Source organism: Thunnus maccoyii, chromosome 2 (assembly GCF_910596095.1).
Source record: "Thunnus maccoyii chromosome 2, fThuMac1.1, whole genome shotgun sequence".
Lineage (NCBI taxonomy): Eukaryota > Metazoa > Chordata > Actinopteri > Scombriformes > Scombridae > Thunnus > Thunnus maccoyii.
The window spans coordinates 8,213,837-8,241,618 of NC_056534.1; the positions used below are offsets into that span (position 1 = coordinate 8,213,837).

Sequence of the window (27,782 nt, forward strand, 5' to 3'; positions counted from 1 at the left end):
AAATCCCAGCTGTCTTGTTGGGTACAAATATGCAAATCATGTAGCAGTTACCATCTGGGAAACACTATTATTTCACATATTACCAATTAAAAATGAAATAAGCAAACTGATCTCAGGAATCTGGATTTTGGACCTCCTCATGCAGGGAGACAACTTTTGAAATTACTTCTATTGTGGTTTTGTACTCTAGCTATCTTGCATTTATCTATTTGAGATGCCACATTCATGTCATTGTGTTAATACTGCTCAGTTTGTAGGTCCGATGCAATTGATTTACCTGCAAACTGTCTCAAATTGTCTCAAAAGCAAACAAACATACAGTAGATTGTCTGTCATTTGTTTAAGGTGACCATAATCCTAATTCAATGCTATATTGATCATGCACACTATGTTTACTCTTCTCTAGCTCAATGTCAGATTCATTCAATGTGCAACAAATTACACTCAGTTAGGAATTGGAAGTCCTAACTGTTGAAACCTTTCCTATAAAAAGAATGTGGCATTCGATCCTCTGTAACCAGAAAGGGTAAATTACTAGCAGCTGTTTTGGCCAGAGTCATTTTTATAATATAAGACTAACAAGACCGAAAATGCTTAGAGAGCGTGTTTGAGTTGGTCCTTGGGTGTTAAAGTACTAGTGTTTAAAGAACTAGTTTTTTGTTCTGATCTATGCAGAGTCAGATTCAAGTACAAAACGGTCACCATGGAATCAGTCCACTTCATACACTTCCCTCCCTATTCTGTGAGGATCTGATTTACCAAAAAGACATCTGTGTGTTTCAGAGTGTGGGGCAGTCTGGTGACACCAACACTGTAATTTACACATTTTGAGTTTCTTTTGTCAGTGACAGGAAATGTGACCTTGCTGAAAACACTTTTCTCATGCAAATACACTTACATTTCATATAGCTTACAATTGAGGGTACAACACAGTTTTACTAAACTCACTCAGGTTTGTCACAGTTTCAGCGCCTGATTGATTGGTGCTTAGTTAGACATCAAGTGTTTATTTCAGAGGTCAATTTAAGAGCGCTGTTTTGTCCAAGTTGCAAATGAAAAAACACTGCATCTTAGCTTTGCAGATCTGTAAGGTGTGTGTGAGGCTACAGCAAGGGGAGCAGACTGGCACAGAGCAACATTAGCAGAGATACATTACACAATAATACACATTTATAAGACCACTGTTTTACCAAATCATGGTTTGCAGTATACTGTATAAAACTTAAACGTACACAGACATTACTCAACAGGATCATGTACAGTTCAAAATGAACAAAACTCATTCAGTTTCTCCCATTGAGTGTTAAAATAAATATAACAGCATCTCAAAAATCAGTTTAAGCATTAAACACAACCACCTGGACACAAGATGAGGAGAGACAGAACTTTGTGTCACTTAGCTGTAAAATTAAGAAACCCTTAGATCAGTGGCATCATTAAATGTTCATTCAATAGCTACTGTATACAAATGTGTCAAAGCCCTCTGCCTGAATAACCATGTACAGTATGGTTAACTGCCCCAAAAGATTATGACCTAGAACAGAGGCATCTTATCAGAGCCAATCATCGATCTATTATGGAATGTATCCATTAGAGTCCCCTTCTTGCCAGAAGTTGATCCACCCATGCAGCCTTCACTAAGGTGATTCTGTGACCAAACTTACTGTATCTCACTGCTGAAGTTAACACATGAGCATGGACACCAACACAAAAAAACAAAACAGATACACCGCTCTTAACGATTTAGTAGCTCCATCACATTTAGCTCCATCACATCACAGCATTTCAGTCCACCAGTAAGCTTCCCTTCCCCAAACAAACAAATGCACTGTAAACCCCAATGTGATATGCCTTTAAATTTCTCCTTAATCGGCTACCAAATTGACCCTTAAAACAATTGGACCACCCCTGGCTGACTTCTCAAAGTCTCCTTTCATTGTTTGGGGCTGGATGGGTTGGATCTCTGACCAGCGTGGCACGGGTCCAAGGACTCCTTGGTGGCACCGCCGTAGACATCTACATCGAGATCGGTCCAGGGGGCGATGTTGCCAAGCACTGAGGAGCTGCAGTCAGCCAGAGCAGCCACTTCGGCAGGCTTCAACACGCGGTCCCACAGGTTGAATTGGGAGAGCTCACCGACCAGCGCCTGGGAGGCATCGAAACGCCCACCCAGTGTATCCTTGGGTAGTAAGAGATGGAAAAAACGAAGGGTTTGGTTTCAAAATACTAGCAGTAATAGAAGTGATCAACCCTTGCTGGGCTTATGTTGAACAGTCATCAATTAGCCCTTTTACACCACAAAAACCTTTCCAGGAACCTTTTTAGAATGTCAAGAACTTAACCTGCACTGACTGAAGGAAACAGGGTTTTAGTTTCAGGCCCCAAAATAGTCGCTGCTCCAGAGGTTGTACTTTCCAATGACATAAGAAACTATTAGGGCAAAGTTTTTAGTCGCTGACTGGTCAAACACAAACCTTTGTTTGCTACAACTTGTGAATAGCATTCATTCACACAGCAAGCAAGCATAGGTGCAAGTCACTAGTAGCGATATTAGGATTTCAGATTATTCCATCACCGCAGAACTCTTTAATATTCAAACATTACCATCTCAAATGAGTAAATTGCAAGGAACATGTGATCTGTTTCTGGATACATTATCTGGATAATGATAACTGATCAATCGGTCTTTGCATTAACACCTGGTATTAAAATGCATTCTCGTTTTCTCAGTTGTACCCAGATTGTGATTGGATCTCAATATGCAAATTAGCTAGGTGGAGCTGGCAGACTTGTCAATAAACATGTCACATCCCAGGTCAAGGAAACTACTGCCATGAATGGATGTAACTCATTTCTAAATCAATTTACGTGAGAGAAGACTTCTAGCTACTGCTACTACTTGTAGCTTTGCAGAGCTCGCTATAGCTGGCAGGAAGACGTGAAGCTAGGTGACCTTTCAATTTACAGGGCTGATTTTTTTCCCTATGAATGTGGTGACGGTGTACAAATTGCATCTACACCTGGCAGAGATCCAATCACTGCAAGCTTGACCACCTCCAAATGTGGTCTGGCCGATCTGATCGGATTCCAATAACAATGTGTTCTGAGTGCATTTACACCTTGCGTTAACATGAATTTTTCCATGAATTTTATCCAAATAACGTATCCAGATACAGATCACATTTTAATGCCAGGTACAGATGTAGTCTTCCAGATAATATATCCAGATACAGGTAATATGTTCATACTAGGTGTAAATGGGGCCTTTGGTCTAGACAGAAGTCCTGATAGATCTTATTGCGACAACAGAAACTCTTCCTGCTACTCCCCACTAAAATGTAGTGCAGGCGAAAGTATCTCAAGAACTTCCCAGGTATAGAAGGGAAAATAAATGGCTCACAGTTTGCTTTATTCATGTGTATTTTATGTCCCACCATGAGCATTACAAAAACTCTAAATGATCAACAAGTGAGATCAGTATATCTTCCAGGTTATTATGGATTTCTCACTTCAAAATGTGCTTCAATACTACACTTTTTTGGACTAATACCAACAGTATACTGAAATTATTATATACTTCTGATCCCCAAAACTACAACCTTCCCTAGGCGATTGGTGTACAGTAAGTCCCACTGAATGAAAATGCAGGCTGAAGCTTTATCCATACAAAGCAATATTGTGTTTTGATGAGTCCCCCTGAATAAGATTAAAAAATGTTTATCCCTCTTCAAAACACCCTCGTAAGGGGGATGTCCCTGGATTTTCCCCATAAAATCTGATCACCACATCAACATGACAGCAATTCATCATTCATGCTCAACAGAGATGATTAAAGTACTCGCTCGCTTTCTCTTAAAACTGTCTATTAAATTGAGTCTTGTTGCATCATTGAAGCATCTTGCGGAATTGAACTCACAGCTCTCACAGCTTTTTATCCATTATGCAAAGATGATGGGCTGCTGAATGAGCTTTGGGTTGGTATTTTGACACCATGGAGGGGGGATAATGTCAGCTTTCATAATGGTTATGTAATGTGTGTGTCTCGCTGATGAAGGAGTGAGGCAGCCCAGTGTGAGGATAAACACCATTAGGTTTCTGTCAGTTCATGTGTGAAAAGATGACAGTGGTCCTTGGAAACAGCAACTTGTCCATCCATTAATCTGTTCATCCATCCATCATCTATTCATGGCTCATCCATCAATATATCCAATCACCCATCCATTCATCTATCGATTCATTCATCAGTCCATCTATCCATCTATCCTTCTACCCATTAATTTATCAATCTGTCCACCATACATCCATTAATCTGTACATCGATCCACTCACGTAGACCTCCAATCCTACACCCATCCATCTGTATATCTCACCTGCTCCTGGCCCAGTATGAGGACTCCCCCGGGCTTGATGGGATGCCAGGCAGCCAGTCCTTCTCCCCTCCCCTTCATCTTTCCTCCCTGGTAGGCCTTCCACACTCCGTCCCTCAGGGTCCAGCTAACACAGATGTGTTGCCACTCATCCTGTGGGAGCGACAAAGGCAGCTGCGCCACCTACAGGTTGGAGGATAAAGTGGCTGCGGTTAGTTGACAGGTCTGATCGCGCTCCAAGATCAGATTTCCAGTCCACTGAGATTGGATTTTGGACAAGTGTTGGCAGTAATCAAGGCAGAATCTGGAACCCTGTCTCAACCTCCCTGTCATCGTAGTTGTACACCTCGCTCCTCTCTGCGATGTGAAGTATTAAAGCACTATAAAATTAAGTATTAAAGATCGAGTTAGTCATTCTGGAGAAAGATTGTTGATATTTGAACACCCAAACAAATACACCCCTCCCTTTCTTATCCTTCAGAAGCTCCTCCCCCCAAATTCATAAAGGTGCATTGCCAAGGCAATGACCAAAAGACAAATATAGCGGAATCTAGAGCAATGCATCAGCTGGAGAATCACTTCTGTTCCTCTCACACTTTTTCATGAGCAGATAAAAAATTTGTTTCATGTGAGCACAACAGTCCATCCACACTCTCCGCCTCTCTGCGGCCTCCCCACTTCTTACTTGATCTGCATTCAGTGTCTCTGTCCACAGAAATAACCGTCTGGACAGCAGCCAGACAAACTGCTTTCACCAGGCTGACTGACAGGCAGCAGAAATTTACTGAACCAAAATAGTTTGCATGTCGGCTCCACGGGAAGAAATCGACAGTATTTGTATTTATTGATTCATTGAAATGGTTAATAAGTTCAAAACATATATAAAGTGGTATATTTGTTTGATTTAAACAGCTGCTTGCTCAGATTAAACTTCACTGAACGCAAGAAAAACAGACTTGGAGCGTAAAAAACACAGGGGGTCTCTGTGAGACCGTCTCTGATTAAGTGTGGACTAATACATTTAATAAAATGGAAGCATATTTGTTCCATGAGAAAACACTTTCTATGTGAATTGGCTATGGCTTCTCTTTCCCACCATTCAACAGGTGCTAGAGACTGTCATGTTCTCACACAGACAGCTGCTCTGATGACTTCCCCCTGTCCTGTGCACGAGCACGAACACCCCCTGCTGCTGATTGGTCTGAGTAGTGTTGCAGTTTGGTTTGCTCTCAGACACTGTGTTTACATGCCCGTTCACAGAGCCAGGGCTGTGTATGGACACTAGGGGTGTGCCCGAATCCAAATACGTCATCCGGCAAAACACAAATATTTATTTCTTCCAAATATTTTTAAAATTATTTATTTTCAGGAAAAAAAAAACAAAACGTGAAATACCAGCACGCAGGTCGGTTACATCGCTATCTCAGTCTCTCTCCTCTGCTCCGCTGTTACTTCTATCAACAGGTCTCAACGAGGGGAGTCACATCCCCCTGCTGTATGACGCACATTTCCTTATATGGACATCACTATCGGAGTTGAGGGCGTTCACCAGAGATAAAACTGAGCTACTGACACAAGCGAAGTGCTTACAAGGGACTCTCCATAACCTGTTGTTCCACTTCTCTTTTCCACAAAGTTAGGTTGTAAAAAATAGGCAATAAATGAAAAGTGAAGAATCGTCTTTGAAGTTCTTCTCTACACATTACACGCTGTGCTGTCTCTGTATTATAGGTGTATAAATAAGTAGAGGTCCATCCGCACATTGGCAGTGCACTTGGTTTAGCTCAGTAGTCAGCGCAGTCATCTATGATCTGGGAGACTTGAGTTTGAGACTCAGTGTGGGGACCCTCTTCATAAGACAGTTTATAAAGTTCATAAACACTTATTTTAACACTTAAATATCCTAATATTAAAGTGTAATAAAAACAAAAAATGGATTTTTATGCCTATTTCCACTTTTACTCGAATACAAATACAAATATAAATAATTTTACTGCCTCAACAAATATAGATACATATATAAATACTGGGCTCTCTGCACATCCCTAATGGACACTGGATTTTTTTTCAGCACACACACAGAAGGGACAGCTAGCGAACCGTGAGGAGATATTCTTGGACTTCGATAAAAAGTGTATTGGATTAGAATTGCTGACTCTACCTTTAATGCTCATATATAAAACAACAGCTGCAAAAAGCGCTTATATGCTTGTCTCTTCTCCATAACATATGTTCGCTGTGGGCCATACCATTAGAAATGTGAAAAAATAAAACAAGGACACGGGGGACACCCCATATCAATTATATTCAAAGATTTGATCGTAGATTGAGAGTAATATTGCTATTTTTTTATGTTGAGGTAAACCACTGCCCTTAACATTTAGTTAGTATTCCTCTTTTTCTTATTGTTTCTTTCTTTTTTGTGTGTGTGGTTTTAAAATTTTAATGTGTTGTTCAGGGGAACCATCTGTTTAAGATCCACATCGTGTGTAGCAGAAGGAATAAATGTTTTTTTTACCAGTGACTCATTAGACTGTAAGGCTTAGACAGGGGTGAAGCAGAGTGAATCGATACACAATCTAGGCTATAGTGCATCCAGAGAACCAACCTCAAACTTAATATACTGTAATCCTCATTATAAGAACGGAAACATTAATTGCATGCACTGGCATTTTCAATGCTACTCTTTGCTCTCCTTGCAAGTCATGTAATATGGCATGAAAGGTTAGTCACTTGCAAGAATTAACATGTTTTCATGGCTAATTTTAATCAATGGATTACAGTCAGCCACCAACTAGCTTGCACTATTCAGTGGAACAGCATAACAAGCTATTAATGATTTCCTTTTCCTTGAAACCTACAGGGTACAAATATGTTAACTATTTTCACCAGAAGAAGCCATTCATTTCCAAATTAACATAATATATTTCAGTTAACTTCCTTCAACCATTGAAAATTTGTGTAACATTCTCTTGAGGTGGGGTCCAAACCCTCAGCTATGAGAAATGAAGTGAAAAAACATTCCCATGTACCTTGTCGTTGATGAGCAGCTCCACGGGGTTGTGGACTCCTTGTAGCAGCACCAGCTCATTGGGCTGCCCCGGCACTGAGTAGGAAAAGGGGGTCCCAATTCCCCCTTCTTTAGCCTTCAGCCATACACAGGCAGTGAAGGCATACATCTCAGTTATCTCTTTCCTGACCAGGCCGTACATGTAGTTGGTGCGCATGGGGAAGGAGAGGACGAAGCCATCAGGGAACGACGGCTCTGTCAGCGCTATGGAGGCACAGATGAAGATGATAAAGAGAATTAGAGATGGGAGGGTGGGAGGTGGGGGTGGGTTAGGAAGATAAATAGAGACAAATGAGGAAGAACGATGCCTTAATGGCCAATTTATACAAGGACATTGGTGTTTCTTTTCTCACTTGTCCCTGCCAGCTTGTGCACACACACACACACACACAGCGCCTGGCAAGAGCTCAAGCAGAACAGTTATAGTAATGATCAGCGTCTCTAACTTGAGGCCACAGCTTTTATGGCAGAGAAGATGTAGAGACATTCTGGGAGGTTGGGAGATTGACAGGGATAAAAAGAGAGTAGAGAAGTGCTTTTTCTTTCCTTTTAAACTCTCATCTTTGCACCTTGTGAACTCTCCATCTCTCCTCTAGACCAGTGGTCCTCAAACTTTCACATCAAGGATCCCTAAACAGACACAAACTAGACCACGGACCCTCATTTGATAAGATTTTGTCCCAGCGTCCCCGTGTTTTATTACAGAAAGTACATGAAACCAATGACCAGAATAGTCATTCTGTCATTGTTTTACTGATGGATGGAATTATAGTGAAAGTACTTTGAGAGCCACTGTTCTAGACATCCACTTCTCCCACTATGACACATCATTCTCCTCTTTCCAGTCTCTTACCTCTCTCAGTGTCAAACCTAACCTCCAGTTACCTTGACTGTTCTTGGTAAATGAAATAACACCTACGTGACATTTCCAAACCATAAAATAAGGATCTTTAATATAAATTCATACGATTACGAAGATTTACATACAAAAGCTGCAAATGATATCAGGTCATTTCCATTTATATTATTTGCAGTGTTTTTTTAATTTTCAGCTCATAGCTCTATTTGACATTTAACAACCTTCAGCACTCATTAATCATCTTATTTTAATCTACAGCTTATTCTCTACTGCTGCGATGACCCAGTTAGCCCACAGCGCTCATTAAAGTTTCATTTTAGCCTTCCCTAGCCATACTCTCATGTTCGTCAGCTTGGCGATATAGCTATTTACCTGCCTGTGTTCATCTATTCTGCCATAAATCCTTCTCTTCATCTATTTATCCACCATCTCGTGACTTTACTGCCCCTCTCCCCCACACTCACTGTGCTCCAGCTCAGTGACGCGGTGGTTGACGGTATCGATGCCCTGGTTTATCTTCTCATGCTGGCCCTGCGTCTCCTTCCTCATAGCCTGTCGCTCCTTCTCTAACATCTTTATTTTCCTCTCCAGCTCCCCCTCCAGGTCCTCCACCCTCCAGGTGCCCTTTCCGCGCCCAGGAGTGCCCTTAGATGGGGGCTTGGGGGCAGATGAAGCAGGGGAGGCGGGGCGGCGGCCCCCTGGGGTAGACACAGAAGGTGAGGAAGAAGCACCACCTGTGGGCGGAGTGGGAGCCTTGACATTGTGACCAGCTGGGCTGCTGCTACTTGCACCCATGGATGTGTCGGTGAGGTTCAAGGCGGCAGGGCCTATCTCCGCCTGCGGGAAGGGGAGAGAGAAAAGGACAGGACAGTGTTGGAGATTGAAATAGGAAACTCAAAAAGAGATGGACAAAGAGATCATAAAAGAAATGCAGTGGAGAAAAATAACAATTAATCTGTTCACAAGAGGTGTAAAATGGGAAGCAGCCTGGACAGAAAATGTATTTTAGCTTTTGTTTCAATATAGTATATAATTCAGTGAACAGCCTCACTGATTGGGATGGATTTTCAATCAATTTTGGACAGACATTCATGGTCCCCACAGGATGAATCCCACTGACTCTGGTAAAGGCCTGGCTTTTCGTCAAGTGCCACTGAAATATCTCAACAACTATTAGATGAATTATATTCAACTCAATGACCTTGGAGGATAAATTCTTATGACTTTGTTGATTCCTTGACTTTTCTTGTAGCACCATCATCAGGTCAAAATTTCTATTTGCCCAATTTGATTTATCAAAATATCAGCGAAACTGGTATTCCCATCAGCCTCTGCTATACTTTGCATTCAGTGCTAAATAGCAAATGTTAGCACGCCAACTCACTGAACTACGATGGCGCTAAACCAGATTTCACATATAAGGACAGCACTTACGAATTTAAAACATTTTTGAGAAGCTCACCCTACTCATGACACAATATTAAGATGCAATATTTAGTTTCCCTTTTGTTACTTCTGATGTGTATTATCTATTATCAGAGAAGCATCAGAGCTTCCCATGTATGTAATCTGACATACAGTTGCCTTCAAACAGCAGTCAGATCAAAGATTTGCCCTGATGAAGAGCTCAAGACCAAAAGCGTGGTTTTTTCTTTAGACTTAAGTAAAAAAATGTCTTTTGTCACAAAATTAAATTAACAGTAACCCTCAGTATGTGTCTGGTACAGTATATGGTCTGGTATCAATCATTATATTGATCAATTAGATTTTTTTAAGTTGTTTATTTTGCCTTATGTGAAAGTCTCCTAGATAATCTCTGTTGGAAAGATGGCGATGGTCCTGATTGATTATTAATGGGCAGAGTTGTCATCAACAGGGGACATCTAGTTCACACAAAGGCAGCATCTGAAACGTCTGTTTTCAAACAGACTGTTGTTATTCATTTAATAAGAGAAAAATACAAGAGGAGAATTTGGGAGTGCTTGACTTATTCTATGGATCTTTGTTTTATTTAACTTAAAGAAATTAACCATAAAGGCAATGAGCAGATCATTCATGTCTTCTTTGTAGTAGCATAAATAATGACAGTTTTTTTTTAAATTTATGTCTGTTTTAGTGGCGGTTTTAAACAGAACGGGAAGTGAAATGAAATGATAAAGCAGTAGCACGACAAGAGGCGTTAGTGATGATCCTAGTAGCGAGGCAGTAGCTGTATTAGTATTCATGGCAGAAATATAAAAAGGGTGTTGGTGAAGCAGCAGTAAAGAGAGATGTGCTGCTGTTAGTGTGGATGAGACGGCTGTGAGGGAGATATATAATATCAAGAGAATTGCTGAGGCAGGACTGGACGTCCAGGATATAAATTCACACTGACGGAGACAACCTTGCTACTGTGCTAGGGGAGCGCTGGCAGTGATGTAGCTGTGTGTGTGTGTGTGTGAGTGTGTGTGTTTGTGTGTGTGTGTGTGTATGTGTTATAAGCCTGCCTATGTCTCAATCTCAGCACACGCACAAGCTGAGAACCTGACCTCCCCTCCCTTCACCACTCTCTTTCCTGTCCAGCCAGCTTCATCTTTTATTTATGCCTGTATCCTGCTGTCGGATGCAGAGGTATAGGGTAGAGGCAGTTGTCACAGTGGGGGGGGGGGGAGCAGAAGGTTGTGAGGGCCAGGTGGAAAGATTTCCCTTGGGTCCGTGGGGAGTGTGCGCAAGACCTGCCTGTGTCAGGAGGCGTTTGTCAGAAAAGAGGAGAGGTGAAGATAAAAGAGGTAGAGAAAGATGAAGAGGGAAGGAGGGAGGGAGGGAGTTAGAGAAATATCAGGGCACCTAAGATGATGAACATTGACGCCACTGCACAGGCCTTTAAACTATTTTACTGTTGTGATTTCTGCATGCACCCATGGCTTGTGGTGCTTTTCAGAACTCATTTTTCATTTTTAGTAACAGTAAATGATCAATTCTGGGAGGATTATTTTAATCACATTCACCAGAGAGGTCTTAAACTGCTCAGTGGATAACAGCCTGTCAATGTGAAAACTGGCTGTTAAACTGACCAGACCTGGACCTAATTTAGTCAATGGATAATTTGGTTTCAGTCCAAATCTCCTGCTGTCAAACAAAACTCAAACAGGAGGGTAAACAGCAAGAGAACAACAGGTTTTGCCAAAGTTTGTCAAGCATGTTATGTTCCCCTTTACCTCCAGTTTCTCAATGCGGTCCTTCAGGTCCATGATGGCCCTGGCCAGCTCCTCCACTGCCCGCGCCGTCTGCAGCTGCGCCGCGGCGGAAGAGCTCACATCATCCCCGGCCATGACCCGGCGGTTGCCGCTCCAGACCCCGATGCTCCGCTCCGGGGTGCTCTTCTCATCCTCCAGGTCACTCTCACATTCACTCAGCTTCCCTGTGAGCTCCCGGATGGTCCTCTGGTCCATGAGAATCTGGTCGTTCTGCTGCAGGACCATCTGCCGGAGCTCCTCCGCAGTGGTCCGAAGATAAGTCCAGTCCTCATCCCCGGCTCCATATGGATCGTCCGCCTGCTGCTGCTGCTGCTGTTGCTGCTGCTGCTGCTGCTGCTCCCGCCTCTGCCTCAGATCCTTGGTCTTGCATTCTCCGACGGGAACAGGTGTGCAGATCAACCGGCTGAAGCTGAACTGTTTTGCGGACCCTCCGCCGGTCTCCTCCCCGAGGTTGAGCTCGTTCAGAGTGGGGACCTCCAGACCGATGCCACCGATCCCGTTCCCTCCATCGTAGGACTCGGCGCCGTGCAGAGCGCCCAGCGGCCCGGCGTGTGCCACCGATCCGGGCTCCAGGGGCTGGAGCAGCGACTCCGATGTCAGGGTGCTGTTGTCGCTGAGAGGCGCGGCGCGTTTACGGGGATACACACTGGCGATGATGCAGATGACCGCGCCGAGGAAGGCCAAGGTGCCCGCTCCAACAAGCACCACCATGAACTTCATTATGACTGTGGAGATCGACGCAAAAGATTACGATTCAGGGGGAAAAAACTGACATACACACAGCTGTGAAAATGTCTTCGTTTTAGTGGCTGAAACGGGCTACAGAGAGCAGCATCACAGCGTGTAGGAAGACTGCATCACCCGAATATGATCATGATCTGATTAGTCGATTATCAATCTGCCATCTCTGACAAACCGAGCCGGAAAAAAAAGGTGGCACTTACGTACAGAAGATGTTTGTCAGAGGCGCTGCTGTTTTCTCCTTGTCGCCCTCACTGTGTGTATAACTGATGGCACCGCGCTGTCTGGACCAGAGATGCTCCCTCTAACGTCTCCGTGTTGCTAAGCTGCTCTCCTCCGTGCGTTACCATGGGGACCGCGGGAGAGGAGGAGCGAGGCTGCTGTGGGCATGCGTCAGTCGGAGCAGAGGTGAACCTCTAGCAGCATGAATCAGTGTGTGTGTGTGTGTGTGTGTGTGTGTGTGTGTGTGTGTGAAAGAGAAACACGTGAAGAGAGAAAACAGAAAAGGAGGGATGAAACGTAAAAAGGGACAGTTAAGGTGTGTCATTGTTTGTGTATGTTTACTCGTTTGGCTTATTATTTTCATTGAGTGTTTTGACCTTGTAATATTAACAAAGTCATTAATTCTGGTTTTGGAAATTTGCAAATCCTAATAAAATCTACCACAAAAAAGAGAGAAAGAAATCTAGGAAAATTGGAGGAAAACAGGTTTGCAAACATAAAATACACAAAAACTGTTTATTAATATGCAGAAAAAGAATGCAAATTATAATAGTATAAAGATTAAAAGCAAAATATAAAAATATAATATAAAGTATAAGTATATTAAAATATAAAGACAGAGTTGTGGACAGTGGACCATCCATAAGTGAGTGTACAAAGACACAGTTAACAAAAATATAAGAAATGCACCCTTAAGTGCACAATACACACACACAAAACACACACATCTGCAATGACAAAATCCCAAATATTTGGAGCTGAAATAATCCAGAGCTCTAAGAGAAGCACACAGGAGCCTGAGTGCTGCATTCAGCAGCCTGCATCTATTCACAGATATGACAATACACATCTGATGGAAAAATACAAAGGTCATACATTCAAATTAGAGTGAGAGCTTAAGGACGGATGAGGACATTCTGCGAATCTGGGGTCTTGAAACACTAAAGGTTTTTGGACTGAGTGGGAAGAAGAAAATGTTTTCTTTGTGAGCCAGAGCTAACTCAACACTAACGCCAACAGAAATGATCCGACCCTGATAATACTTCTCTGTGGCATGCACTCTTGCTGGAACACTTTTCTTCAGAGGGGTAGATGAAGCACTTTTTAAAAAGTTTGTGCTTCATATTTGTCCAAATTAAATTAAGACATGCAGTGCAGGATGGATCTGATCTAAGTAAGGTGGCTCAGCAAACATCTGGGCATCTGGTGAAGTGAATTGATTAGCACAACATTAAAAGACAAACCTCGTACCCATAACTTCAGGTATGAATCGATGATACTTCAATTAATTCCAGGAGTTACTTTGTTGGTGAACAGACTTTCCATTAACCCAGCTACACTTCACTTTGTACATTTTCCAGAAAACATTTCAGCAACTTTGAGTGACAACAAAAGAGCAAACAGCTGTCTGGTTGAACAAGTCTACAGCCAAGCTACTGTAGCGTGTCTGTAAAGCTGTACTTAGCCACAGCGTGCTAACATGCTATGCTTTATACTGTTTACTATGTTCACCATCTTAGCACAGTGTGATAGCATGCTAATATTTTCTAATTAGCACCACACACAAAGTGCAGATAAGGGTGATGTGAATGTCATTGTTTTTTTCTGGTTTTTGGTCATAAACTAAAGTATTGGATTGACTTTTGACCCTTATTTTGTTGCTGAAGGTCACCAAGTTATTAAAATTCATCCAGTGTGGGAGGTGGGGAGGGGGTGTTGGGGGGCATGAATCTCTACACAAAATTAAATGACAGTCTATCCCATAGTGTTTGAGATATTTCAGTCTGGACTGACTAACCAACCGACTGACATTGTCATCTTTGGCGAACATGGCGAAAGTGAATGTAAAGCACAAGTCTTGTAAGTTGATTGCATTTTTGCCTCTTGAGGCAAAAGCGGATGAAGGAATTAGTTTCTCTGCCTCGTCTCTGACTAATTTATCCTTATGTGACGGCTGAATTTCAGTGCAAGTCTACAGGGAAGATGTTGCTCTTTGATTCTGAAGGACAGATGTTGTAGAAAGCTGACTTCTTTTTTTTCTTCTTGGCACAACCTAACTTTTTGAAACAAGATTTGATATTTCAGTATGAGACATATACACAGACTTTATGCAGGTTTTTACAGTGAAAAGATGTTTCATTTGCAAAATTGCAGGTTAAAAAGAAGTCCTTTTCATCTGTCTTCTTTTTTTTTCATTTCTCTTGCAAGGACTGTAGTATGACTGTAAAAGCAGATACACTTCTGACTTGCAACAGTTTAAGAAAGCCACAAATTATGTGTTTTCCATCCCCAAGTCAAACTCCATGGAAATGTTCGGAATGTTTGGTTTGAAATGAAGCTTAAACATCCACCACAACTGGAGGCTCAAACACCAGTCTGGTCAGGAATCCCTGCAGCGACCAGTAGCCTAGATTATGGATTAATCTCCAGAGGTGGCTGATGTGGCATGCACACACACACACACACACACACACACACACACACACACACACACACACACACACACACACACACACACACACAAGGTCACATATGCACAGATGTGGGCTACCCATATTTTTGTTTATACTTTATTTAATCAGGAAGTCACATTGAGATTGAGATCTCATTTGCAAGTGAGACCTGAGTACAGAGTAAAAAAAAATTAAAAGAACATATTATGATAATGGAAACGACATAGTAATATAAAATAGTAATAAAACTGCAGAGATTTATATATACCGTCATATAGACAACAGCATGAGAAATTATAAATAAGTGCAATTCTAAAATGTGGTTGATATAGGCATGAATAGAAATAAAAAAAAAGACAAGCATAGTATTATGTAAAACAGCTAACACCTAACATCAGTAGAACCTCTAACCAAATGTTTGAATTGCTCTATCAATATCAGTCAAGTCAAGTTTCAGTCTACTCTGTAAATTATTCCAGACGATGGGGCAAAATATCTGAAGGCTGTCTTTCCAGGATTAGTATTAACTCAGCCAGTCCTGAGAGCGGGTGTTAAAAGTAGAATGTGTTTGGCGCAGTAGTGACGATAAATAAAGTGATAATTTTTGAAGTAGTTCTTTATAAATTAATAGATAAAAGTGTTGATCTGGCCCTACAGAGAGGGAGGGCCAGCCCACCCTCTCATACAAGACACAAAGTAATAAATCTAAGAGCTGAGTGATAGACAGCATCTGATGTTTAAGATTAGAGATAGGAGCATGTCTATAAATAACATTACCATAATCCATACAGAGAGAACGGTCACTTTCACAATTGTTTTCCTACAGCATAATGGGCGATAGGACCTGTTGCTATACAAAAAAAAAAGAAGTTGTCTATCCAGATGCCTGAGTATTTATAATGAGGAACTTTCTCAATTGGTTTACCATTTAAAGTGCAGATCTGAAGACTAATTTCTTTAGTGCTTGAGAAAAACATAAACTTTGTTTAATCTGCATTTACAACAAGTTTAAGGTTAGGAAGGGCATACGGCAGGGTATTAAATGAGAGTTGCAAATTTTCAATGGTTGACTGAATAGAGTTTGCCAAACTGTATAAAATAGTATCATCTGCATAAAAATGTAAATTACATGTATTAAAGAACCTGCCAATGTTATTAATATAGATAGTGAATAATACCAGGCCCTAAGATGGAACCCTGTGGAACGCCCTTAATCATTGGAAGACACTCAGATTTAACATCGCCCACTTTTATACACTGCCGTCCGTCTGAGAGGTAGTTGCTAAACCATCTCAAAGTGTTTGAGTCCGTGTAAATATGTGATAGTCTATTTATGAGTGTAAAGTGATCAACAGTGTCAAAAGCTTTTGATAGGTCAACAAAAAGAGCTGCACAATGCATCTTATTGTCTTCAGTGGACACAATAACATTTAAGACAAGGGCAGCAGCAGAGCTTGTGCTATGTTCTGCTCTAAATCCAGGCTGATAGAGACTCAGAATGGAATATTTGGTTAAATAATATTTCAGCTGGTTATTAACCAAAGATTCAAGGATCTTTGAAAGGAAGGGCAGTTTTGAAATTGATAGATAGTTATGTAAGACAGACTTATCTCCACCTTTGTGAAGAGGCACCACATGAGCTGCTTTCCATATTTTTGGGATGACACCAGTATAAATGCTTAGGTTGAAAATATGAGTTAAGCAGTCAGTGATTAAAGGATTTTAAGCAAAAATGGGTCTAAGTGATCTTCTCCTGTTGCTTTCTTGGCATCGATTGTTTTAAACCAAACCACATATCAAACCACAATGACGATTTAAATTCCATCTGGCTTCTAAACCCAGTGGTATCCTGCCAAAGAGGGAAGATGGAGAAATAGAGGGAACACAGGCAAGAGTGAACCTCTAATTCTGTTTAACATTCTGAACAGCAGACAAATAAAACAGCCTGTGGAAAAGAATAAAGTTGTTTGATCTAGATGTATGTATTCATTATAACATCAAAACATTAAGAGATGAACACCCAGGCGTTGTGACCTCAGTATCACCCCAGCCTTCACAATTCTTTTGAAACACAAACATTAGCCCCTCTTGTACAGTCTGTTCAGGCTCCAATGATTGTAGCAAAGCAGCTCAACAGCTCCTCTCTGTGGGACATTTGAGTACTGCAGCTTGAGCAAACACAACTTGCTTTTCTAAAGGTGGGAGCAGGTACATTATGTTTTTTTTTTACATCAACAATGGATCAAATGACTATGAGTAACGTTAAAGGAGTTGCTCACAGTGACAGTTAATTATCACCTGACTGTAGTCCCCCTCCGCCTGTAGCTGGCAGCTGTTTCCAGCTGTGTGCTACCTGCTGGGCACAGTATCACAACGTCTCAACATGGCTGGATTAACCTCCTACGGGGCCCCGGGGCAAAAGTTTGTTGTTGGGACCCTGTTCACCCCACTATAGTCTACATGGTAGTAGTCTAGAACTGAAATGATCAGATGATTAATTGATTAGTCGACTGACAGAAAATCAATTGGCAACAAATTTGATTAATCAGCAACAATGCCCAAAAATCTCTGCTACCAGCTTCTAAAATGTGAATATTTGCTGGTTTGGGTTTTTGGCTGTTAGACAAAACAAGTAATTTTAATATGTTAACTTGGGCTTCAGGGAATAATACTATTTTTTTTAACTTTTTATACACTGAACAATCATTGGTTATTAAAAAAAAATGCTTGTCAGAGATACTGATAATGAAAATAATTGTTAGTTGCAGCCTTACAGTACTCCTATGATGGAATAATACTACCTTGCCCTCAGTTTTCTGTGCGCAATTAGATAAAATACAAATGTACAAAAAATTAGCTTAATATGAACTAAAACAATGAAAAAGAACTAGATTCTGACAGAGTACCTCTTCAAGACCAGAACAAGATGGAGGACCTGTCATAGATGATGTACTTCAGTGGTGCAAATTTCAAACTAATTTGCAGTTAATTGGATGAAACCTGATATGGACAAGAGTGATCAGGTGGGCAGACACAAATGAAAAATAATGTTGCTCCTGTCTGCTGGATGTATAATTAGGCAATTGTTTGCTAACAACTTCACCAGATACCGCTGTTAGACATGGAAGGAGAGAGATTTTCCTTCAGAGCTGCTGGAGCTGAAAGGAGAGGGAGGTGACTGGTACTGGGAGGAGGTGGAGTGGGTGTCCTTGGCCCATTGGGAGACATGGTAATGTGGGCAGATGACACATTAAACAAGGATCATTCTCTCCTCTCACAACAGTACTTCTGACCTGTGTAGGACGCTGTGTGAGCTTGTCAGGGATTGAAAGGTTATATCTCACATTCAAATTTCAAACACTCGAAGTGGATAAACTTGCTTGCTACTGAATAATAATTAATTGATCTATTTATCATAAAAAAAGTCAATCTTGAAAAAGTAGAAAGGAAGCAAACTGCTTTTTAGGAGCTTTTAATTAAAAGCCTTGTACAAGAAACACACAGAAAGCAACAACAGTAACAGGTAACATGACACTGAATACATAATCTGTACAATAAGGGTTTGCAAAACATGCTTCAGAAGTTCAGATACATTACAATGTCATCATTATCCTCAACCTCCTCGTCATTACAACCAATACAATGTACATAATTCATATTAGCATTAAAACCAGACAAAACTGCAGTCTTGACACATTATAATTGTCAGTTGGAGTTTGCCTTCTGATCAAACCCATATTGGACTATTAAAAAAATTGCATTCAAACAAACAGCATCACATTGACATTATGCATATTTCAAAAAAAGTATTAACGTACAGTACAAAGGGAAAAAAAAGGCTTAAAAAGCACAAATTTCAATTCATTAAGCATCTTTATCCACACATTTAAACAAGGATCCTTCCTTTTTTCCAAATTAGTGCCAAATGTAGCACTTAAAATTACATCACATATAAATGTAAAACAATAAAAAAAGGGAAAGAAAGCTTAAAAAAAAAAAAAAATCAAATAATAAAATCAAGAGCCCTATTTGGTTGAAAGATAGGCCACTAAGTTGAGTTGTGCTACCCCATATGAGAAAGAAAAAGAAGAAAAACATTGCTATCAACTGTTGGAAACATCGCCTAGCAGCCTAATACCTTACACATCTACCAACTGCAAGAGTCACTTCTATCCACCACTTAAAGATATTAAAGATATAGTAGATGAGGAAATCTATCCCAAATCACAATATATCCATTTGGAGAAGAAAATAATCCTTTAGTTCATGTGTTTAATGAAAATATAGAGGACCAAGTCTTTGTTTTCACTTTGTCAAATAAAGATTGAAGTTAAAAACTGCCCTTTTAAGAAGTATCACAATTTAAATTTCGACTTCATAAGAGTAACTGTCACTTGTTTTTCTTCATGTAATGGATGCGTAATTTTGGAATAAATCCTTCCACATGTAATCTATGAGAGTATTGAAACAGCATTGACAACAACTAGAACCATCCAGTACATGACAGGTGAGGAGGGTGACATCTTCCTCGTCGGTGTGAACGAAGACACGGAGAACGCTGCGCTCGCCTTTTTTTTTTTTACAAACAGAAGACGACAGAAGCCATTCAAGGTTTGTTTTTTTTTAGTTTTTTTTTTTTTTTTTTTACAGTTTGTGATAATGTAATCTTCATCTTTACCACGCTTCAGTTATGGCAGGTTTAAGGAAGTGTTTATTCTAGAGCCGAGTAAGACAAGGTAAAACGTCGCCTGGAGTGCAGCTGGAGGTTGAATAGAGCAGCTATAGAGCAACACATGCGGAAGATTTTCAAATACTGTAACACAAAGGCAGGTACACCAGAGTGGGAAGGTCTAGAAAGAGCAGGCAGCACCAGAGAAGGGTTTGGGTAAAGAGGGCAAGGTCTCTTTAGAAGTACTTCAGATATACTTGAAGGTTGAAAACAAGGTAAAAAAAAATCTTTCAAGATTTCCGTTATTTGGCTAGTAACAACCTGCAGTGAATAAGCTGGGCAGAGGTCCATGGTCTCAGAACACATGGTTCAATGGAGGGCAAATCAAACCTTCCTAGATCAAGCATTTGTCTGACCAACTGTCTACCTGACATGCTTTGACTGTAACGTGACGCCACTGGAAGACAGCACACCTAATGTATTTGGAGAAAACGGCTGTGCCAACATTCTTTGCTCTCTGGATACTGACTGGTCATAAATCAGGAGGTTTTTATACTTGGTGAAAAGGCGGGGTTGCAGCACAGCAGGAAACCAAATTCTTCATCCACTGGGAAATTAAGAGTTGAGCCTCTAATTGATTGCAACCCAATTAAGTGGGAACAGATTATATAAATAATAGCCATGGACAAAATTTACCCTTATCTAGAGATGGTTTCCCACTAGGGATACCGGCAGAAAGAGAGGATGTTTCATGTTTGGGCACCCTGGGGTGTAAAACCCCCCACATGCTTCCTCCGTATGTTCTCAAGACCAGTGCGTCACCACAGAGAGGAATTTACCAGGTCAAAAGGTCAGGGTCTAAAGACTCAGGGCCTTGCTGACAAGAGACTTCAGCAGGACAGATGCCTGCCAGAACAGAACTGCAATAAAGAGATGTTCTTGCTACTCTTTTGCATTTGCAGCTGGAATTAACCACAAAATGCAAGTCAAAGTGATCAACTGTCACAGCATTGCAAAAACGACGAGCAACTTTGTTTCAGGGTGGAATATGACTAGTTTGTGGCAAAACTGAAACGCATCAAAGAAATAAGAAATAGGCCACACGTTGCCAGCTGCAAGCAAAAAATGCAAGACTCAGTGGATGACTATCGAAAGGAAAAGTCATAAGGCGAAGCATGATTTCTTTTTCAAATAGTAATCAATGACAGCTAGCAGCAATTTGACTCCTGATCTGCAATATGTTTCAGATGGTTTTGAGTACAAGTTAACACATCTGCCGAGCATTTTTAGCACTGGGTAGAGTTAGAGTGACAATACTGACCAATCTATCATGAACCTCCACCTGTACTACATAAATATCAGGGGACACTGAAACCTGGCATACCTTCTGACTGAAATTAAGACATTCTTCACTACACATGATGTACAGTCCAGAGTAAAGCTGAAGTTGTGTCAACATTGTTCAGAAATATGACCTTTACAGAAACCTGTAGAAAGATACTTGCACATTTCTCAAAAATGTTGCCCCAAATTTGGACAACAACCCTCTAACTCCTGACACAGTCTTGGCCTGGTTCAGTTTCACTTGCCTAGCTAGGATAGCTGGAGGACACTGTGATCTGCGCTACATGAACCACTTGTATTGACACTAGCACTTGAGAACATAATAATAAAGCACTGTTAGCTAAACAACATCCAAAGGAGCAAAGCAGGTTGTAAAACCATTTGTTCTACCTGCCAAAATGGAAGGCAAACAGACAAACCTACCAGATACTATTGATTTTTACAAGCATGGACTGTTTGAATGCATGTACCACATTCTTCAAACACCCGTCAAGTGGCTATAACAAACTATATTGACCTGCATTTGATTGGTGGTTTTAGTTAAGTTCACAGCCCGAACTGTGTTCAGTCCATGGACCTTCTAGACCTTGACAAGTAGGGAAGTTATATGGCGCAAATGTGGTATACAGAGAAAATTTCACAAGGAACTGCAGGCCAGTTTAGAGTCTTGGTGGACTTTACAGAGTTGAGGAAAGTGGTGGGTTTGTGAGAAAACAAGGCAAGCAGGGAAAGACGGCAAGGACAGCAATAACTTAAAATCTATTGTTTTTGTATATTATTTTGCAGCTTTTAAGGTTGTGCGTGCATATAAATACTTACTCATACTGTATATATATGCATGTGCGTTCAAGAGAGCTAGAGAAAAAAAAAGGCCTTGAAAAATTGATGAACTACATAGAATAGGTTGTTTTTAGATGCAGTCAAGTGCATTGCATTTACCTCGCTGTATTGATGCAATATATGAGCGTCCAACTGTGTTAAGTGCAAAAACACATCACCTCATTTATCATTAACAGGCTGGACTTCCGATGAAACTAGGGGGCAAAAAATTGGCGTAACAGCCTTCGCAGCAGGACTTGATCAAAATAGTATTAATTTCTTTCACATGCACCAAGTGTGCTTGTCAAAATCTCACGCCACACACCAGATGGGTGAGTTTTTCACTTTTTGGACAATTTGTATCACAACAAACAAGCTAAACTCAGCAAGTCTGAAGCAAGTGAAGGAAAACAAACACAATTTCCATCCAAGTCTGCTTGAAAGAGTCAGTGCTGTGCAAGTGGACAAAATATGGCAATTTAAGTGACAAGAAGGGCTTATTAGCTGCCCCTTTTCAAATTTATACACTTCTTTTTAAAAAAAATATGCTCTTATCTTTACTATTCAATGGCTGGGCGGTGTTAAGTTACATTACATTATATTCATCGTTACACAAGTATGGACACACCTTTACGGAAAAGGTAGGAGGGGGCTGAAGTGGCAACACTGGCATGATATTCTTTTTTATCATCGATGGCAACATCTGATCTCCTATGGCTTGGGTGGGGCAGGGTCATCGGAGATGGTGCTGGGGAGAGGGGAAGAGGCGTTTTCGGGGCTAGCTGAGGGTGAGGATGGGCATGAAGCCGGGGAGGGGAACTCTTTTATGGTCACGGTGACGAGGTTGGTGGTGACGTCAGTAACCACCACATCCTTGCAGCTCGGTGCCATTTCAGGGTGCCAGTCGGGGTCCCCCTCGGCGGGCACCCTTTGGGGTTCGGCAGGGGTAGAGCTCTGGTTGCCGGGGGTGACAGAGGGAGGGGTGGCGGGTAACTGGCGTTTGGGCCGACGATTTTTCCTCATTCCCTCCTGGGGCGCAGATCGGTCCAGGGTACCCTCCTCCTCGTCATCTTCAAGGGAAGAAGAGGGTGAGGAGGGGAGGAAGGGAGATGCTGACGCTACATCTGGGGACGGGGTGGGAGCAGATGGCTTGGCACTCTGGCCCTTCTGGGTCTCTGAGTGAGGTTTACTGGATTTGGAACCCTCGCTGGAAGGTGAGGCTCCTGTGGCAGACTGGGACTGTGCACCTGTGGCGGGAGATTTTCCTTCAGAGCCACTGGAGCTGGAAGGGGAGGGAGGTGACTTGTACTGGGAGGTGGTGGAGTGGGTGTTCCTAACCCCTGAGCGTGAACCTGGGTGGGGGTGAAAAGGCACGGGACCTCCACACTGCAGGCCAAACGGCTTCCCGTACATCGGGAATCCCGGCATCTTCAGAGGAGGCTGGAAAGGTCTATAAGGAGCCTCTCCCTTCTTCCCAATGATGCGATTGCGGGAAGGAATGTTTTGGCGTCCTGCTGTAATATTCCTACTGCCCGCGGCTGTTCCGCCACGACCTGGCTTATCAATGACCTTTAGGTTGAGGATGATCCGACCTCTCTTGACCTCCCGGGGTTTGACTCTGCGGTTGAGGATGCGGACGGTCTCGGAGAAAGGGGAGACGTGCAGGCGGGAGGGGAAGCCTCCGGGGTTGGAGAAGGTGGACGCCATGGGATCTGAGCGGGGCAGAGGGCGCCTGGACATCCTGTGGCAACGATGAATGTCTTTCTTCAGCTTATGGGTGGCGGCTAGAGAATTGAGTTTCGGAGAGGGTGCCACAGTTGAGGAAGAGGAGGACGAAGATGCTAAACGATGAGGTGAAGCAGAAGAGGAAGGAGTCGCTCGGCTGGAAGTGGACGAAGAGGAGTGCGATGTATTCTGATGGGACTTTGAAGCTCGGGTGCTGGTCTCTCCTTTCCGCGCACGAACCTGAGAAAGAAGGACGAAGAATAAAAAAAAATGTTAGAGCTTCCACAGTACACACGTTTCTGATATCAGCCCCGGAGGCATGGTTTTGATCATCCGTAGGTCAAAAGATGTCTAGGTGCCATAGGATCAAACTAGGCTAAAACAGTTTCTAGACAACCAAGTAACATGTAACACCTGTCTGCCTGCACTCTTCCCGCTCCCTGCTGACTTGTAAAAATGAAAAAGGCAGTGTGAAAAAGGAAGTGGCACAACATAAATGCATCCCACGGCACCGACTTCTTTTCATGTTATTTCCTAAGAGAGACACTGTTGTTGTGTTCCCAACAGCGCTGAGAGTGATGCGTGTTGTAAATAAACTTCAAAAACAGGCAAGAAAACCTGCTTCAAGTGGGTTGACCTTATTCTTACTTTAACAGTAGAAATCACAAACAGAATATTCCACTTTGCTGTAACACGCTACAACCTGAGAGGAGCTAGATTAAATTGATAAAATTATGAGTGTAATAATGTTGTAATTACAATTACAGATTTTTTTGGTATATATTTAAGGACACTTTAAAAGATTATGCTTGTTACACCGCTGTATCACTGATACAAACTGCCAGTGGCACAGCTGTGAGTGACCTTTCAATCACTGCTCATGTGTTGCAGTGACATTCAAATACCATTTTAGATGCAATGACTCATCTCCATGCAAATGCACAAACATCAAAAACCGTACCTTCATCACAAAGTTTTTGGGTTTCGGACCCCTTTTCTTCGGCCCGTGCAATTCCCTATCCCGTTCCCTAAAAAAAAACGGAAAGAACAGTTAAAGTTTATCAACAGACGAATAGCAGATCACAAAAGATAAGCTGAGGAGTAAAGAAAAAGGAAACGATGGCAGTAAATGACACAAATGAAAAGAGAAGACAGTGACTAAAAGCTGTGGGTGTGTGAAAGTAGAGCGGTTGCGCACAGAGAGAGCGCTTGGAGCCATGTTTGAACAGAGCCAGATCCGCAGTCTTCACGTGTCCGTTTTAGTTTCCATTTGATGTATCATTTTAGTTTTGTCTGTTTTAGTTTCCTGTCCATTTCGGTTTACGATGGCTTTCAAGTGGCTTGGCAGCAGACTTAAAGAACTTCAGTTGACATGGATTTTTTTTTACAAATCAGAAGGAAAAGAGGAGGAATGGACAGACACTAACTGAGGAGTGTAAAAGCAGAAGGAAACACATGCCCTCTACAATAAGAAAGATCAGAGTTAACTTAAATAAAAGGATATATAATAATGCACAAAATTATTAAGAACTACAAACTGAAACACACTGGTAGTTTAGAAGGAGCCAAAAGATTTTGCACATTGTTACATATACTTTACTACATATACTCACTTTTGCTCAAAGCCCAGTATCAGCCTGTCATCCAAAATATTCTCCTCTGGCTCCCAAGTGCTGTGCCTAAACAAGGAAGGACCAACAGGAAGAAGAACAACAACAAAGGAAACATTTTACCACAAAAGAATTTTGCACTAAACTAGACTTTATTCAGATTTGCAGTTAATGTGAGGACATTAGAAACAGCATAACAACAACACAGACAAATACCTCACTAAAGAAAGACTGAGGGTTGCGATATTTCCATGAAAGTTGTCTTTAAAAGTAACACTTACTTCATTGCCCATCCTTTCCATTTTACTAGGTATTCAATTCTTCCCTGCAAGAAAAAGGCAGATGGTGGATTATCAAAAACAGCTCATAAATGAAAACCGGGACGAGAGATTTGTAAAAATCCTCCAAATCTGGAATGCATTTGATGCAGCATCGCTTTCGCCGTTTAGTCTTAAGTCTGACATCAATAAATAATTTTGAGTCCTTTGGATTTTGCGTCCTTTACACAAAGCACATAGCAAAATCCTGCATACTTCTCATGCAATGCATTTATTAGTTTGACCATGTTTAAATTCTGAAGACTTCTTGTGAGATTCTATATTGGCAGAGGTCGAAACTATACTTCAGCTCATTGAACACATCAGGGTGCTTGTTGTAGTTGGGGATTTCTTCACAATTGATAGAGTTCTTGTGAATGTGAGCTTGACAAACATTCTTAACAACATCTTAAAAACATTTTTACATTAAAGTATGTATCATACATTGTCTTCAACTTTTTTTTTTGCATGGGAATATGTTAAATAAAGCATGGGAAAAGTCACATGGCATACATATCTGCATTTTTCAGAAAGGATGAGTCAATTTGAACAGCATCTGTGTGAGGAGCTAATCTTAAACCTAATATGGTATTGCTGCTTTTCTGCAAGTTAACAGGCTAAACATAAATGTCTCAAGCAGACAATTCAGAAGTCACTGGAGGCCTGGTGGGCCTGCAGGTCGACTGTGTGGACCAGCCACTTTAAACCATAAAGTAGGGTACCTACTATTGTTTACAGGGTCTGTTTGGTCTAATAAAACACTAATAAAACTATCAGAAGTTCCTTATTTACCATGGCTGATGGGACTTCTTTCTCATCAGCAGTAGATGGCTGCAAGGACTAATGTTTAGAGAGCCATCTATCTCAATCTTGCAGAGGAAAGCAAAAGTCTCAGCCTTTTAATGTGAGTGCAGCATACACATGTACCACAGGCTGCAACGTTATACGTAAAATGCAGTCTGTGGCCGTATAGCTTTAGCTACCATTAGCTGGCAGGGAAATCAGGCCCCTCCATTTCATCGCACTGCTCTCATCCCATCGGCTGGGGCTGCCTTGTTCTTCTGCAGCCAGCCCCTTCTTTGTGTCGCTGTTTTTATTGCCCTGCTAATGCCTGAACATACGAGCCATGACTGGTAGCCTCGCTAGTTAGCTTTTAGCTCTGGTTAGCAAAGTAAAGGCATCCGCCAGCCACAAGGCCTCCATAGCATTGCATAGGCGTAAAGAGAGCCCCGAGCCTATGGACTGGAGCTGTGCCGTGCCGTGCAGTGTTGACCGCGGCCAACATCTGCACGTAGTCAAAATACGCGGGACGGCTCTGGCTCACCTTACGGACGCGGCGCTTCAGTATGGATTCCGCGGCGAAAACACGATCTCCCACCGCCGAGAGCTCCATCTTTCACAGCCCGAACTAAGCTACCTGTCTCTGTTTGTGTCGCTCCAGACGACACGCTCCACTGTCTGCTCGGGCCGACTACAGCCAATGTGTGTGTGTATATGTGTGTCTGTGTGTGTATGAGCGGCAGCAGACACACACACACACAGACACACACAGCAAAAGCAGCCTGATATAAGTCACGTGGGCGAGGTCAGCCCCTTTGGTCGTCCCGGCAACGATGAAGACACTCACGAGGATGCAAAGACCCGCGCGCTGCTTGAACCTTTCATCATCGTTGTCTGATGACAGGCGGCGCCATGCAAACTCCTCCCCAGCAACACCAGAGACACATGCAGACTCATCAACTTACAACGTTATTAATGCCGATGATATTATCACTAATCTCCTAGTGACAAGTGTTGGCTGCAGAGAGAAAAACAGAGTTTTAATGACAAACTCGCCTCTGTCCAGGACCGGGATTAAAAAAAAAAACAACAAACATTCAGATTATGAGTTGTCCTCTCACCCCATAACATTTTGAAAAATGACCAAAAACTTACTTTTATTTATTTTTTAATGCATTCAGTTAACTTTTTTATTGTCTATAATTGTATTTTTTAAATAATATTAGATAGATAGATACTTTATTAATCCTAAAGTAAAATTAAAATGTTGCAGCAGCCAACAATGAGATCAAAAGGGTTAAAGAAATACATGCATATGCATAAATGCATAAAGGCTAAATTATATACAATAATCTAATAGACTAACTCAAATATAAAAAATAAACAGAACATAAAGAATTGAATGGTCAGGTGGAGATTGTTATGGTATTAAGGTGCATGATTGTCCATGTATGTCAGAACTGAGTGTACTAAATATTTATACCTGAATAATCTACACAATGTATACACATAATGATAATAGCAGCATATACAGACACTACCCCAAAGATTATCAAAATATGAATCTGAA

General features: G+C 41.6%; 1 protein-coding gene across 1 annotated transcript; it reads right to left on the minus strand.

Annotated features, from left to right (window-relative positions):
- Positions 1-674: 674 nt before the first annotated feature.
- LOC121883525 lies at positions 675-27,074 on the minus strand. Its single transcript, XM_042391827.1, has 11 exons — positions 26,757-27,074; positions 25,397-25,440; positions 25,119-25,184; positions 24,467-24,533; positions 22,499-23,745; positions 12,481-12,575; positions 11,494-12,257; positions 8,761-9,133; positions 7,400-7,641; positions 4,371-4,550; positions 675-2,179 (listed from the first exon to the last, which is right to left on the minus strand). Exons 1-11 carry the CDS (start codon positions 26,823-26,825, stop codon positions 1,934-1,936), a joined length of 3,393 nt encoding a protein of 1,130 aa, XP_042247761.1. The 5' UTR covers positions 26,826-27,074; the 3' UTR covers positions 675-1,933.
- Between the last annotated feature and the right edge of the window lie 708 nt (positions 27,075-27,782).

Excerpts from the sequence above, each read along its gene's own strand:
- LOC121883525 (XM_042391827.1), bottom strand. The coding sequence starts at position 26,825 with ATGGAGCTCTCGGCGGTGGGAGATCGTGTTTTCGCCGCGGAATCCATA. Across the intron at positions 12,576-22,498 it reads GATGACCCTGCCCCACCCAA|GGAGCATCTCTGGTCCAGAC; the intron begins GCCATAGGAGAT and ends GAGACGTTAGAG. Across the intron at positions 4,551-7,399 it reads AGCTGCTCATCAACGACAAG|GTGGCGCAGCTGCCTTTGTC; the intron begins GTACATGGGAAT and ends TCCAACCTGTAG.